The 17046-nt window shown below is 45.7% G+C and overlaps 1 protein-coding gene across 1 annotated transcript; it reads left to right on the top strand.

Annotated features, from left to right (window-relative positions):
• The first annotated feature begins 12952 nt into the window (after nt 1–12952).
• On the top strand, nt 12953–16131 carry LOC119286862 (monoacylglycerol lipase-like). Its single transcript, XM_037566330.1, has 7 exons — nt 12953–13738; nt 13851–13889; nt 13988–14058; nt 14697–14761; nt 14852–14941; nt 15028–15120; nt 15208–16131. Exons 1-7 carry the CDS (start codon nt 13350–13352, stop codon nt 15607–15609), a joined length of 1149 nt encoding a protein of 382 aa, XP_037422227.1. The 5' UTR covers nt 12953–13349; the 3' UTR covers nt 15610–16131.
• The last annotated feature ends 915 nt before the right edge of the window (nt 16132–17046 follow it).

Genomic DNA, 17046 nt, shown 5'->3' with positions numbered 1-17046 from the left:
GAATCCAGATTTCACAAGAGAACCAAGCACATCAAGAGACGCTTCAATTCCATCCGGGATCTAGTCCAGGTGGGAGACATAGAGATTTGCAAGATACATACGGATCTGAATGTTGCAGACCCGTTGACTAAGCCTCTTCCACGAGCAAAACATGATCAACACCAAGACTCCATGGGTGTAAGAATCATTACTGTGTAATCTAGATTATTGACTCTAGTGCAAGTGGGAGACTGAAGGAAATATGCCCTAGAGGCAATAATATAGTTATTATTTATTTCCTTATATCATGATAAATGTTTATTATTCATGCTAGAATTGTATTAACCGGAAACATGATACATGTGTGAATACATAGACAAACAGAGTGTCACTAGTATGCCTCTACTTGACTAGCTCGTTAATCAAATATGGTTATGTTTCCTAACCATGAACAAAGAGTTGTTATTTGATTAACGGGATCACATCATTAGTTGAATGATTGATTGACATGACCCATTCCATTAGCTTAGCACCCGATCATTTAGTATGTTGCTATTGCTTTCTTCATGACTTATACATGTTCCTATGACTATGAGATTATGCAACTCCCGTTTGCCGGAGGAGCACTTTGGGTGCTACCAAACGTCACAACGTAACTGAGTGATTATAAAGGAGTACTACAGGTGTCTCCAAAGATAGATGTTGGGTTGGCGTATTTCGAGATTAGGATTTGTCACTCCAATTGTCGGAGAGGTATCTCTGGGCCCTCTCGGTAATGCACATAACATAAGCCTTGCAAGCACTGCAACTAATATGTTAGTTGTGAGATGATGTATTACGGAACGAGTAAAGAGACTTGCCGGTAACGAGATTGAACTAGGTATTGGATACCGACGATCGAATCTCAGGCAAGTAACATACCGATGACATTGTTCTGACCGATAAAGATCTTCGTAGAATATGTAGGAGCCAATATGGGCATCCAGGTCCCGCTATTGGTTATTGACCAGAGACGTGTCTCGGTCATGTCTACATTGTTCTCGAACCGTAGGGTCCGCACGCTTAACGTTACGATGACAGTTATTATGAGTTTATGCATTTTGATGTACCGAAGTTAGTTCGGAGTCCCGGATGTGATGACGGACATGACGAGGAGTCTCGAAATGGTCGAGACATAAAGATTGATATATTGGAAGCCTATATTTGGATATCGGAAGTGTTCCGGGTGAAATCGGGATTTTACCGGAGTACCGGGAGGTTACCGGAACCCCCCGGGAACCATATGGGCCTTAATGGGCTTTAGTGGAAAGGAGAAAGGGGCAGCCCAAGGTGGCCGCGCGCCTCCCCCCTCCCCTAGTCCTATTAGGACTAGGAGAGGTGGCCGGCCCCCCTCCCTCTCTTTCCCCCTCAGGGATTCCTAGTCCAACTAGGATTGGGGGGGGGGAGTCCTACTCCCGGTAGGAGTAGGACTCCTCCTGCGCCCTCCTCCTGGCCGGCGGCCCCCTCCTCCTTGGCTCCTTTATATACGGAGGCAGGGGGCACCTCTAGACACACAAGTTGATCATTGAGATCGTTCCTTAGCCGTGTGCGGTGCCCCCTGCCACCATATTCCACCTCGATCATATCGTTGTAGTGCTTAGGCGAAGCCCTGCGTCGGTAGAACATCAAGATCGTCACCACGCCGTTGTGCTGACGGAACTCCTCCCCGAAGCTTTGCTGGATCGGAGCCCGGGGATCATCATCGAGCTGTACGTGTGCTAAGAACTCGGAGGTGCCGGAGTAACGGTGCTTGGATCGGTCGGATCAGGAAGAAGACGTACGACTACTTCCTCTACGTTGTGTCAACGCTTCCGTTGCGATCTACAAGGGTACATAGATCATACTCTGCCCCTCGTTGCTATGCATCACCATGATCTTGCGTGTGCGTAGGTATTTTTTTGAAATTACTACGTTCCCCAACATCATAAAGTATAACAATCAAGTTAGGTCAATTCAATATGACCGTTCTTCAAACGTCATATTCTCAATGTCGTTTTGAGACTATTGTTTCACTTAGCGATATCTCAAGATCTGAAAATATGATCACAAACAACACTTAAGCTTTTCCTAGAGGCAAGACCAGGAATCGGGTTTTACCGTTTATTATTCTACACGTGCATATGAGTTTTCCACTGAATTGCACATTACAGGATCATAGCATGTTATAGCATAGAATATAAACTCTTAATTATAAATATAATAATACAATATTATTGCCTCTAGGGCATATTTCCAACATAGTCCCACTTGCATTAGAGTCAATAATCTAGTTACATAACCTTCTTAATAATAATAACAATGGCTATTTGGTGTTTGCTCATGTCTTGCTCGTGGCAGAGGCTTCGTCATCGGGCCTGACACTTTAATCTGTGTGAATATTGAGTATTTTTACTTGCATTCAATATGTCTGGTGTCATTCAAGAAACTACTTGATCCAAATTGCTTCCGGCCCGATGTTGTTGGAGCTATTCTTGGAACTATTCCAAACCACTGCTTCACAAAAACATAGTCCGATTGAGATTTATAGTTATCTATATCAATCATGACGCTAGCATCGGCGCAACTCTTTACAACGAGCTCTTCATCTTGTCCATATACAAGGAGCATGTCATTTGTCCTCCTGAGGTACTTCAGAATATTTTAACAGCTGCCCAGTGAGCCACTACAGGATCACTTTGGTACCTGCTACTAACATTAGTGCATATGAAACATCTGGTCTTGTACATATCATAGCATACATGATGGATACAATTGCCGAAGCATATGGACCTCCACTCATCTGCAGACGCTTATCATTTATCTTAGGACATGGATTCTTGCTAAGTGTCATGCCATGTGACGTTGGGAGAAAACATTTCTTAGTGCTCTCCATTTTAAACCTCTTTAAAAGCTTATCAATGCACGTCCAGCTTAGCGCAATTAGACATCTTCATCTATCTCTATAGATCTTTTATGCCCAATATATAAGTTGCTTTGCCCAAATCTTTCATTGAAAGCACACTTTTTTCAATGATTTTTATTATGCTAAGAAACTTTACATCATTTCTAATTAATAATCCACATATAAAATTAAAAATGCTATAGATCTCCCGCTAAACTTCTTGTATACACAAACTTCTTCATCAAAATGTTGATTCCATCTCGTAAATGATTTCTTTAAATCATAGATAGACCTTTGAAGCTTACACACCTTCCTGGCAGCCCTAGGATCGACCAAACCTTCAGTTTGACATCCATCTACTATATCTCGTAATCGAAATATGCAGTAATTGTCACAATAATCCACACAGATTTTTAGCATTACTACTGATGAGAAAGTCTCATCATAATCAACTCCCTTAATTTGCAAAAACCCTTTATAGATAGTAGGAATACTATTCGCGCCCGTTTTTCTTTTGAACATCCATTTATCGATAGCAAAACCCATACATGGACTCCATTTCAGGTTTCATGACGTTAAGCCATTCTTTTGAGCTGGCGCCGCCATTCCTTCTCTGTAGTGCGCATGTTCATCTTCCTCTAGGATGAATACTTCATTGTGGAACCACTCCCGAGGTTTGCTAACTCTTCCAAACCTACCTGGTTCAGTTACAGTCCTTAACTTGAGTTTTTAGAGTTGGTGTAGTAACTTCTGGCATAGTTATGCGAACATTTGCACCATTTTTTTTTACATATTTATACAAAAAAAATTGTTTAAAATTTTTCACATTTTTTACATCTTGTACATTTTTTTACAAATTCACGAGCATTTTTACAAACCACGAAATAATTCTGAACCCATCAATATTTTTCTAAATCATGAACAATTTTTAATTTATCAAAAAAATCGAATTTGCAATATTTTTGCAAGTCACGAACATTTTTGAAACTTGCGTTATATTTTATTTTTGAAATTTGTGAATATTTTTCAAAAAATCATAAAAATTTTAAAAATTTATGAACATTTCTTAAATTTCAGCTTTTTAAAATTTATCAGCATTTTTCAAAACACGGACATTTTTATATTCACGAATATTTATGAAATTCGTGAACATTTTTTGGAACTCCCAAATATTTTATGAATTCGTTAACATTTTAAAATTCGTCAATATTTTGAAACTCCATTTTAGTTCGAAATACTGATAATTTTACGAGGCAAACACAAAAAACCAAAATAAAAAAATCGCGACCGCTGTATATTTCCCTTGGTCTTTTTTTTGTTTTCTTTGGTTTTATTTGTTTTTCCCAGGTTTTCCTTTTATTCTTCATTGTACTTTGGTTTTCTCCTTTTTTTGTTTTACTTTATTTCTTCATTATACTTAAGGTTTCCTTTCTTTCTTTGTTTCTTTCTTGGTTTTCTTCATTTTCTTAGGATATTTTTGCTTTCCTTTTTTTCTTTGTTGGTTTTTATCAGTTTTCTATTATTGGACACATGTCTACTTTTATTTCAGTACACAATGTGCACTTTTATAGCACAGGTGAAACATTTTTTACACACGCTGGACATTTTTAAAATACATGATGTCAACATCTTTTGAATATACAGTAACATTTTCCAAATACAGTTTTTACATTTTTTATGGCAATAAACACTTAAACTATGTAAACATTTTTTATATTGTATAAAATTTTGAAAATTTCACGGATAATTGCTACTGGTGAAATAGTCTCGTCATAATCAACTCCCTTAATTTGCGAAAAACCCTTTCGCAACTAGCCTTGCTTTATAGATAGTAGGAATACTATCCACGACCGTTTTTCTTTTAAAGATCCATTTACAATGCATGGGTTTTACGCCCTCTGGACGCTCAACCAAGTTCTAAACTTGATTCTCATATATGGACCCCATTTCAGATTTCAAGACGTTAAGCCATTATTTTGAGCTGGGCACCGCCATTGCTTCTCTGTAGTGCGCAGCTTCATCTCCTCCAAGATGAATATTTCATTGTGAAACCACTCAGGAGGTTTGCCTACGTGGTTCAGTTACAGTCTTTAACTTGGGTTTTTACAGCTGGTGTAGTAACTTCTCGCTTAGTTATATGAAAATTCGCACCATTTTCTACATTTTTATACAAACATTTTATTTATAAATTCGCACCATTTTTTACATCTTGTACATTTTTTATAAATTCGTGAACATTTTTACAAACCTTGAAAAAAACTCAGAACACACAATTATTTAAAAATCATGAATGATTTTTAGGTTATGAAGATTTTTCTAATTTGCAATCTTTGAAACTCGAGTTCTGTATTTTTTAAAGAAATCTATTTTTTGAAAAAACTCAAACATTTTTTGAATTTGTGAACATTTCATAAATATCAGATTTTTTAAATTTGTCAGCATTTTCTCAAAGCGCAGACATTTTCGTAATCACGAACATGTATTGAATTCTTGAATATTTATAAAATTCGTGAATATTTTTTGGAACTCCTGAGTATTTTTTGAATACATTAACATTTTAAAATTACTCCATATTTTGAAACTCCATTGTTGTTCGAAATCCTGATCATTTTTATGAGGCACAAAAAAAACTGAAATAAAAAAACCGCGACCACTATATATTTCCCATACAAATTGAAATAGGAATCGCCTAAGAGCTACCACTAATGAGCTAGCTCATCTAGCGTGGTAGTCGCTGCCGCTCGTAGCGGCTGTTGTACGTTTCGTATGGTCCTTTTTTTGTTTTCTTTGGTTTTATTTGTTTTTCAGAATTTTTTGTTTTATTCTTAATTTTACTTTGGTTTTCTTTGTTTTCTCCTTATTTTCTTTGTTTTACTTTCTTTCTTCATTATACTGAAGGTTTTCCTTCTTTCTTTCTTGGTTTTGTTAGGGTTTTTTTGCTTTCCTTTTTGTTTCTTTGTTTTTTTTATCACTTTTCTATTCTTGGACACATTTATACTTTTGTTTCGGCACACAATGTGCATTTTTATAGCACACGTGAAACATTTTTTTACTCACTTGGGACATTTTCAAAATACATGATGTCAACATTTTTCGAATATATAGTAACATTTTATAAATACATTTTTTACACTTTAATGGAAGTAAACATTTTTAAACTACGCAAACATTCTTTTACATTCTATAAAATTTTGAATTTTGACGGATAATTTTTTAGAAACATGTTATTATTTCTGTAAAATGTAAGTACATTTTTTAACCAACGTGAACATTTTTTAAGTGTATAATTATTTTCAAAAAATTCACGACTATTTTTTCAAACAGTTTTTTGGAGACATTTTTTAACAGTTAATTACTTATTTAAAATTTCAAGTACATTTTCAGCCTACACAAACATGTTTACATTGTATATAATATATTTTAAAGGTCAAATCTTCTTTTAAAGCGGGATTATTTTCATAACATGTGATACACACTTTAAAAAACAGGGGCGTACGCCGCGCGCGTAGGCCGGCAAAAAAAGGGGCGCCCGCCCCGCACATAGGTCGGCCCAAAAGCATGCGCGGAGGAAGGGTGTTGCGCCCTTGATGCTGCGAGCTTTCCCACAGTGAACGATTTAGTTTTTTGAAAGGTAGTGAGCGATTTCCGTTTGATCCCTTCCCCCTGCCATGGGGAACATTTCGTTCGACATGGGGCGACCCAGGGCGAACGTCAGCGCATTATCCAGGTGCGAAATTTAATACCCCCCAAAAAAAAGACGACGTTTGTTGGCCGGTCAGGCATGTGGGCCGCAGACGACGTTACGTGGTGCGTAACGTAACGTGACCACGGCCACCCAAAGTCATCATCACGGTCTTGCGTGGAAGAGAGCAAGCTTAGCTAGCGGCGGAGTACAGCGATTGCGCGCCCAAAGTCATCAGATTGCGCGCCCCTGGTTACGTTACGCCATCACCTCGTTCGTTCGTGTTGTGCGGCCGTGCGTTCGTGCACGGGAAGCGCGCGGCGGCGTCCGGGTTCATGAATCATGGCTAGCTGCCGTGCGCGGCCGGAGACTTGACCTCTTGGGACGGAACCAGTAGCCGCCAATATCTTCCACCCAGCCCGCAGCCGGACAGATACGTCCCGAGTCCTGGCTGACTTGCTGCTTCAATTAATCACGGTGTCCATCCATTCAAATTCTTGTCTTAGCTTTGTCTAGATATTGATGTATCTAACACTAAAACGTAACTAAATACATCCGTATTTAGACAAATTTAAGACAAGAATTTTGGAACGGAGAGAGTACAAAAGAAAGTGACGAGTCCGCCTCGACTGACTAGTTCGCGCCGGTTGGTTGGTTCCAACGGAGGCCGGCCATTCTCGCTGCATTCATCTTCTTCTAGCCGCCCAGCTCTCTACAGATTCCACCATAATAAGGTCGTCGGGAGCTCGATGGACAGGTCCATATCAGAATGTGTGTGCGGCGGCGCCTAGTAGTGCAAGTCAGGAGGTCTAAACGGGAAATTAAAAGGAAGTACTACAGGCTTTTTTACAAAGGCAAAAAGGGGAAATCTGAAGAAAGACACTTTACATTGCGGTGGATAGCTGCCGACTACTGCTTCTGAGCGATGTCCTCTTTTACTACGAATCCAAAATGGTGCATGAGGAGTTTTGAAAAGAAAAAAAATTCTCCTTCAAAACATCCCACAATGCATACACCAGGACCTCACCGAATAGGGGGAGAGTGTCTATTGCTCCCAACCTCCATGTTCTTTCATGCTCCCATGTTTGAAAAATCAAATTTAGATGTATCAAAAATTTATGTTTTTTTTTTGTGAATGTTCTCAAGACATGTGTCTGTTATCACTAAAATTTCAAAAACTAGAATCAAAATACACATTGAGAAACAAAAAGGACAATTTGTGGATAGTGATGTTTTTTTTTGTATTCTTGAGACAAAATATTCATGCTGGATTTGTCACTTTTGTTTCTCTATGTGCATTTCGAATTTGACTTGAACTTTTTAGGTGATGTAGGTATATGTCTTGTGAATATCCATGATTGTTTCTGGAAACAATTTGAGTTCTTGAATGTTGGAGCATGGACGAGGATCTATCCCTCATTGTCCGGTTCCAGATTTACCGAGGCAGGGGCGGGACCGACCGGGCAGCGACCCGTCCGACGACGAACCCGAGACCACGACGTCGCAGAAAGAGGTAAATGACGCAGGGGCGCTATCTGGTCGTCGAGGATCGGAGCGATCGTCCGATGGGTGCTGTTGTGGGAGTGGCTGGAGGAGGCGGCTCGCAGGCCGTCGATCGGAACGTTGGAGGCGGCGAGCGCATGAGAGCGAGAGGACTGTTGGGGCGCCATCTTCTTTCTCTTCACCTGCAGATGAATAATCATATAATAGCATTAAACTATTGACTTGTTATGCATAATTTCTTAAAAATTCATATACCACTATGGTCTAATTGGCCTTAGGGCCAGGTTTGAGGCTGAAAATGAGTCCCGAGCCTAGCCCATACACTTTGCATTTAGGATGGGGCCATCAATGATGGGGAGTACTTCTTAGCCCCTGCTTTTAGCCAACATTGTGCACACTTAGTCCTCCTTTGGTTCATAAGATAGAAATTGCGTCGGAATAGAAAAATTACAGAAAGTGAAATGACATGCATCTTAATTTCTATGGGGAAAGGTATCATTTGAAACATAGGATAGAATTTTTTCCATTAAGTTTAGTCTAATATTTTTTTTCTTCAAAATGTGAAGGATTGGTTTCTACAGTACACAAGAATAGAAGCCCATTTCTACAATCAAAGGGCTCCAAAGAATATATTTTTTCTTTGAAAATCCTATCCTATATAATTTCTACAAAAATCCTACTTACAAACCAAAGGAGGGCTCAAGTCCCCCCTCCCCACCCAAAAAAGGTGCACTCTAATATCCTTTTGTCCAAAAAGAAAGTGTTTCAGATATTTCTTGCCTTGTATTTAGAGCGTTGAGAGGTGCGTACTCCCTTCGTTTTTATTTACTTTGCATATCAGAGTTGACTGAAGTCAAACTTCGTAAAGTTTGACCAAGTTGATAGAAAACAATATAGACATTTATCATAATAAATCTATACGATGTGAAAATACATTCAATAATAAATCTAATGTTGTTGATTTGTTATTGTATATCTTAATATTTTTGTTTATAAACTTGGTCAAAGTTTGTAAAGCTTGACTTTGACCAAATCTAATATGCGAACTAAATAAAAATAAGGGAGTACATGAAGCACACAGCATCCGGGGGACGTACGTGGGCTAGCTGCCGTGCGTGCGCGGCTGGAGCTTTGGGACGCAATTGCTTCCGCAGGCAGCAAGCAGCCAGACACGTCCCGAGTCACGACTAACTTCCGAGATAACCGACTTCAAGCGTACTGATGTCATGTAGTACATTCAAACCCAATCAGCCTTGAGCTCCATAAAATAATGACCGGTCCACCTCGCCGGACGGACCAGTTCGCGCGGGACGGCGGCCTCGCCGGCCGGCCGACGGGTCCGGTCCACGGGAAGACCGGCCAACTCGTCGCTTGATCTAGCCAAAGCTCTGTCCGTCAGCCGGTGGCGCGACGGAGCGATCCATTTGAGAATGGACTTGTTGGCCGCCGCGCCGCCAATTATCCTACTTGTGGCGTGCGGCTCCGCGGCTGCTCTGCCTCGTGAAGTCCTGATTCAACAAAGCGTAGCACGTTGATCCGACCGAGCTCCCGACGGTCGATCCATCAGCAGGCCTCTGACTTGTCGCGCCCGCCGCCGTCCAACGGAGCTCCCCGATATTCGCCGCGGCGGCGCTAGGCAAAGGCAGCTCGTTGGGTTTTATCCGCTCCTCTCTAAGTCTAGTCTAGGACTACAACTACAAAGTGTAGTAGCTAGCTCTAGCTGGCCGGGTCGCCGTCCACCATGAGGGACCGTGGGATGCACATCACAAACGAACTGAGATACGATTATTCTACCTCTATATGTCGACCGCATGGATATTTATTTCTGCGCACCCACTTTTTCCTCGGAGTAGTTAGTCACCGGCAGCACACGCATCTTTGGGACATTTGTTTCCATCGATCTGGAGCGCTGGGGCGCGACGCATGTGCCTGCCTGCTTATTCAAACAGTGGCAGCAGTATCACTTAGTTAAACAGCTAAACCCCGCACAAGGAAGCAAAGATGGTACACTAGCTGTGAGTATGTTAAAGACTCGTTATAGTTTCATACTCATACACCAGTGACGCACGAAAACTTCTTAATATACACTGAAGCTTTTTGCCAAGATCACTTTCACTTTCACTAGCACCATGTTTCAGATATTTCTGCACTTTACCAAGTGACTACCAGTAACTAAATGAACACTTCTTTTGGCTAAATGATTCATACTCCTACTAGTTTTTTTTAACTCAAGTAATATTCCTACTTTTTAAGCAGCTAAAGGAAAGATTTTCCTTTCACGGAAAGCAAGGACGCAAGTGAATAACTAACTACTCAGTGCTGTACGAGAACCTCGTTGATCAAGTCCATCGTCAGTGTACCGAATAAACGATGCGATTAGTTTAGCTCCCTAATCTAACAATACGGTCGACGATTCCCAGTGCTGTGCTAGTAATCACCAACCAGTGCATTTTTACATCTTTAGTCAATCAATTAATCAGGAGTGCCGTCGGCAGCAACAGCCAGCGAGATATCGCAACAGTTGATAGCTATTCTAACAGTTGCGCTTTTGGAAGCAATCTTGCAGTCCAGATTTGAGGTGTTTGCCTCCCTGATTGAAACGGAGATTGGAGAGAGACGGAGACAGTGCACGTGCTTATGGCTAGTGCTATTAAAATTACCGAGCCTAGTTAGTTAAACTCGAGGTTTCTTGGCATAAACTGAGGAAGCATGAGGAGTGGATATACCGTCGATGAGAACGAGGTGAAAGGAACCAGCAGTACAACTTTGGATTCACCCTGGCTACACATGGGTTGACTCGCCCCGTTTGGAATCTGGAGACAGTATCTTCCTCCCACGAACGAGGATACCAAGTGTGTCCTCTGGATGCCTAAGTTGTGTAGTAATAAACACAGAAACGAACTCGGTTTTATCGAACCAGTGTATCTTCGTTGACAGTAATCTTTTAGCGAAAATATAATGTGCGTACAAGAGGAGGCGGAAAAGGAGAATAACAAGTTTGACCGTTGCCAGAAAAAACTACTACTGCATATGCTCCTAGTCAAAACATACATAATGACACGATCTCTCCTCTCCCATCCGCCTCCCCTTCCCTCCAGATCTCTCCCGATCCCGTCCGCCCTCCCCTCCGCCTCCATTCCCCTCTGCCTCCCCTCCCGCCGCCGCCGGATCCCGACTGGGCAAAGCCCGTGCGGGGGGATGATGGTGGCGGCGGGGCGTCCCTCTGTGGCGGCTAGGAGGTGTAGCTGTGACGGTGGATCTCGAGCAAGCGCATCGGGATAACGTGTGTATGGCCATGGCGCTGGTCACGCCAGCGATGTGACCTCCTCTATCTTTGGTTGTCTTCATCGTTGGTCCAAAGGGATCTGGCCGGTGGGTGTTGCCTCGCGGTGGCTTCCCGACGGCGGATCAAGTGAAGGAGGAGATGGTGGCTTAGCTGCTGAAGTGGGTGAGCATGCCACCATCGGCGGCAGCGCCCGTGAGTGTCGTTTTCCTCGTTGGAGGCGATGGTGGGGGCGTCCCTTGATCCATTGTTTCCGGGGGAAAACTTAGATCTAGAGGAGGCTACCATTGACGGTGGCGTCTGTGGGCGTCGTAGCCCTCGTTTGAGGCGTTGAGGGGCCTCCTAGGTCGGATGATGGCGGCGTTGAGGGGCCTCCTAGGTCGGATGATGGCGGCGTTGAGGGGCCTCCTAGATCGGATGAGCGACGTCTTCGTTGTCACCCACGTAGGGGCATCATCTTTGCAGACATTCATCGGCTGGACGGACATGTGGACGGCTTGGTGGTTGGGCGTCGGTAGGTGGTGGAGCGGCGCTTCATTCTACACATCGATGATGGCGGATCTCGGCGGCGTGGCGTAGTGAAGACTCGACGTCCGATGGGTGGTGATGGACTCGTGCAGGAGCACGACACTGTCTGGCGCCGTGGTAACGTCAATGGCAGAGAGGCCTGGCAAGGTTGATGCGTTAGTATCTGTTTTGAGAATGGATCGATGGATGAAGGAGGTGACGATCCTTGCAGCGTGCGCAGTGGCGGAGACAGGGGGACGAGCAGGGGCCCTGTCCCTCATAACATTGTTTTATTAAGCCTAATATGCATGCTAATAGATGATCAATGGTTGCAAAAATGATGTATTCTTACGAGCTGGTCCTCCTTAATAAGGATTTACTACACTTGGCCCTTCTCATACTATATTCCTGGCTTCGCCACTGAGCGTGCACATGTGGTGCTCACTAAAAGTGCCCCAGACCGGTGTGTAGCCCAATCCAGGTATTGTGGCTCGGACATTCGGCATCCCTTCATCACGGAGATGGGAGTAGCGACAGGTATCGTTAAGATGATGGCTTCAGACTTACTGATGTATTACCTTATAGAGTCGCCACGACCACGCCTAGAGCAAGAAAAAGAAGCGAAGCAGCAGAGGAGAGAAAGCAGCAAACGCCGCACGCCTCCGCCTCCCTCGACCTTATCTGCCCCGCCGCCCCGAGCTCACCTCCACCCGTCCGTTGCAAAAAACAAAAAAGAAAACGTTCGCTCGCTAGCATATGCCGCGGCCCTCCCGAATTTTCCAGACTCCTCCGCCCGTCCGTCCGTTTGTTGGATTCCTCCCCCACCACGAGACGCCGACGATGCGATGCCCTCCATCCGATCCGATGCGAGCCACGCGATCGTGATCACCAACAGATAAGGGCCCCGCTCTCCGACGAATCTCTTTGGTTCCTCTCCCCTGGCGCACGCCACACGTCTCGCGTACCGGCGCCCCGCGCCCGCTCCCGCGCCGCCACGCGTCCTGCGCTTTTCGCCCCCTCGTCGCCGCGGCGGGCCGGCCACTGGCCTCGCGGCTATAAAGCCACGCCACCGCGCTCTCCCTCTCCAAGCACAAACCGGACTCGACTTCTTCTCCTCTTCCGGCGCCGGGACACTCGGGACAGGCAACCCAATCCATCCCCAGCTCGTCGAGCGAGAGAGCAGCGGCGCCGCACGTAGTGCGCATCCGGTCCGGAAGCACCCAGCCCAGCCGAAAGACGGCACGATATAGCACAGTCGATAGCTCGATCGCCGGCGCGTTCCTTTTTGTTCCGGAATAGATTCGACCCCCTTCCCATTCTTGCGGTCGGTCGTGGAGGTTCGCCCATTTTTAGCGCGACCGTTGCTGGCCCGAGAGCTTTTGTTGGAGCGAGCCCGCCCGGCGCCAGAGCCCCCCGCGACGGTCCTTGTGCGTCTGCCCGCTCGCGCGAACCGAGGAGGAGGGGCGGAGGGAGCGATGGCCGGGAGCATGCAGGCGGCGGACGCGGCGGGGCGGATCAGCGCGCTGCTGTCGCTGCTCGCGCTGCGCCGGATCCTCGCCGTGCTCCAGCCCTTGCTCCTGCTCCTGCTCCTGCCCTTCCGCTGGCGGGCGGCGCGCCAGGGGGACGCCGCCGCGGCCGACGCCGTCGTCTCGGCCTCCGCCTCCTCCGGGAAGAAGGCCAAGGCCGCCGTCGTGCTGCGGGTGCCCGCCGTCTGCTCCCGGAGGCAGGCCCTCGCCCGCCGCGAGGCCGCCATGCGCCGCGCCAGGGAGGCCGGCCGGGACTACGAGCTCGTCCCCACCGCCCGCGGCGAGACGCTCTTCACGCAGTCCTGGTGGCCGCACGCCTCCTCCTCCGTCAAGCCCAGGTAGGAAGGAATCCATCCAACAAATCCACGCAAAATTTGTCCTTTCTTCAGCCAGGGTGTCCTCTGTTTTTCGCCGTGCTGATCATTTTTCTGTCTTTTTTTGCGGATTCAGGGCGCTTGTTCTTGTCATGCACGGGTTGAACGAGCACAGGTGAGAATTCGGTTCCGTTCTTCTCTGTTTCTTAGAAAAATTACAGTAACTTGTGTGGCCGGTAGCTGATTGTTGGGTACCTTGGATCGATTTGGCAGTGGGAGGTATGATCATCTGGCCAAACGGTTGAACGCCATGGATGTCAAGGTTTATGGCATGGACTGGACTGGTGAGTTCCTCCTTCCTTTTCCCTCTATTCTCATTTAATTTTATTTGCATGATGATGCTTACTAGGAGTATGTGTTAGTGCTTAACATTGCTTGACGGAAAATATTGAAGGCAATTTATTTTATGATGAATTGCGTATAGAAGATACCAAGGATGTTGAATTCTCTTCTAAGCTTCCCCTAGACTGAATGAATTAAGGCGATTTACTTGTGAATCTGAACGCTTAAGGGATTGGATGAGTGGCACATACTCTGTTTTTTGTCCGTCTATAAGGAATTGTAGTACTGTTCAAAGCATAATTTGAAATAAAAAGGTCGGCTCATTTTTGCCGTCGACAGTTAAGCATGGTTCTTTGTTCTGTGTTGGCAATCAAGCTGTCAACTTAAATTTGAGACTAACCATGCGGATTTTATTGACTCTGAAGATCAATAAAAAATTCTGGCGACGTGGAACCAATTTTCGACAAAGGGCGACTTTATTATCTCAAAATGTAGCATCAAGCGGATAACCAATGGTTACCATCATGTATACCTTGGCGATCCATCTTTTATAATGAAATAAACTACTACATGAGTATAATAAAAACTTCCATGATGATACGTATCTACTGTCTAACCTGGCGATTTTGTTGTAATACAGGCCATGGTGGAAGTGATGGTCTCCATGGGTACGTCCAATCTCTCGATCTTGCTGTGCAGGACATGGTATGAGCAAAGAAATCGACTAGTTCTTCTTGTTATCTAAGACCATCTGCACAAATTCTTATTCAAAGGCTGTTATATTATTCGATGCAGAAAATGTATCTGAAGAAGATCTCAGCCGAGAACCCTGGCGTCCCATGCTTCTGCTTTGGGCACTCCACCGGTGGAGGCATCATCCTCAAGGTACTACCATCACCTGTGACTTGCTTGTTCCATCAGAATTGTGTATGCAACTCGTATATCTGATAGTGTTCTTGTTTTGGCTATAGGCTGTGCTTGATCCGGAGGTCGATGCTCTTGTCAATGGCATCATCCTCACATCGCCGGCTGTCCGTGTACAACCCGCGCATCCTGTCGTCGCGGTATGTATTCCGCCATTTTGTCGAAAGAAATGCAGAGGAACATCTTCAGAAACAAATTGACTGATTGTGATTGTGTATTGTATGCAGGCGCTTGCCCCGGTTTTCGCCCTGATCGCGCCTCGGTACCAGTTCACGGGGTCGAGCAAGAACGGGCCGGCGGTGTCGCGCGACCCGGAGGCGCTGAGGGTCAAGTACTCGGACCCGCTGGTGTTCACGGGGTCCATCCGGGTGCGCACCGGCTACGAGATCCTCCGGCTCACGGCCTACCTGCAGCAGCACCTGCGCAGGGTCACGGTGCCGCTGCTGGTGCTGCACGGCGCCGACGACATGGTGACCGACCCGGAGGGCTCGCGGAGGCTGCACCGGGAGGCCTCCACCCCGGACAAGGACATCCGGCTCTACGACGGCCTGCTGCACGACCTGCTCATCGAGCCCGAGAAGGAGGTGGTGCTGGGCGACATCGTCGACTGGCTGACCCCGAGGATTTGATCAGGCGGGTCGCCGCGCCGGCCGGCCGGTCCGTGGGCTGAGGCAGGCGGGTTGGACCACATCGCCGAGCTCGTCGGGGACGGGAGAAACCTCCCGTCCCTGCCGGTGATGACGCGGTCGGTCCGACCGCCTGCGCCCCAAGCGAGGACGGCGAGGATGATGATGATCTTCTTCATCCTCCCTCCCGGCGGAGGAGGCAGTTTTGCGAGCGCGGGAAGCTGCATTATTAGTAACTAGCACTACAACTAGTACGTGTGGTGCGGTACGGGGTGACGACTGGTGGTGGCCGAGATTGCTCTGCTCCCAGTGTGCGTGTCCCCGAGCTATGTTTTTGACCCATATTTTTGTCCGGTAGGGGTAAACAAACGTTCGTTCCTTTGGAGTCGCCCGGTGTGGCGCTCAATAATGTAGACGCATTCCTCCCCTCTTTGCAGGGGTCGTTTTTCTGCGTCTCGAAAGATTCTCAATCAGAATCTGCGGCAGAATTGATTTGATGGACTTCCTTGAAGGAAATATCCTTGTCACAATGTGTATTTGTGTTGCTCGCTGCTGCAGTGTCGCTGGCCTGGTGGAGCTTTCGGCTTTGGCGATCTTGACGCCGGTGGCCGGCCGCGTCCCTGTGTCTCACTCGGCGCACAGCGTTCGCACGATTTCTCTGGCCGGACTCGCGGTTCTGTCCACTGCTTCACGACGGCGAGAGCTGAGAGCTGAGAGCTGAGAGTGGACAAGTTGGCAACACGCGCAAAAATCGGCCCGGAAATGGGGATGCGGCCGAGAGTCGTGATTCCCCGATCGATCTACGAGTGGATGGCCTGCTGCTTCTTTCTATCGCGATGTGTGAGGTCAGCTCAGCTATCGGCATCGGCTAACTCTATCGTGACGCGGGAGGTCGGCTATCGGGTGATTAGCTCGGCTCCTCCATGCCGCAACCGCAGCCGTGTGCCGTCCGTCCTTGTCGGAATGCTTCACCGGCACCGCAAATTATTACACGTTTGATTGAGTTCAAAGTTCAAACACTCGCACGCAACACCCATGTTCCAGATCAAAGTTTTTTCTTTTCTGAAGAAGGGTTTCCTCCGATTTGTGTCACCATAAACCATAGAGTTCAGAACATTGTTACCAAAAGAGCAAAACGGTAACACAAAAGAAAACGGCATCCATCAGAGAGGACATAGCCAGGGTTTATAAATGTATTCAAAAAGATCAGATGGAAAATGCCTTGAATAATGAAGTTTGCAATGGCGTAAAAATAAAAACAACCGGCTGGTTAGATGTATGTTTGAACATAAGTTTGCCATACGTACATGCGATACATAAAAATTATAGACCATGGACGAACAAATAAATTTATCATGGTACAAAAAATAAATTTGCGATGGTCCAAATTTAACTTTCCCATGGTACAAAATATACTTTTCCATGGTCCAAATATAAATT

This window comes from Triticum dicoccoides, chromosome 4A, assembly GCF_002162155.2.
Source record: "Triticum dicoccoides isolate Atlit2015 ecotype Zavitan chromosome 4A, WEW_v2.0, whole genome shotgun sequence".
Lineage (NCBI taxonomy): Eukaryota > Viridiplantae > Streptophyta > Magnoliopsida > Poales > Poaceae > Triticum > Triticum dicoccoides.
This window is presented reverse-complemented; position numbering and strand designations above follow the sequence as displayed.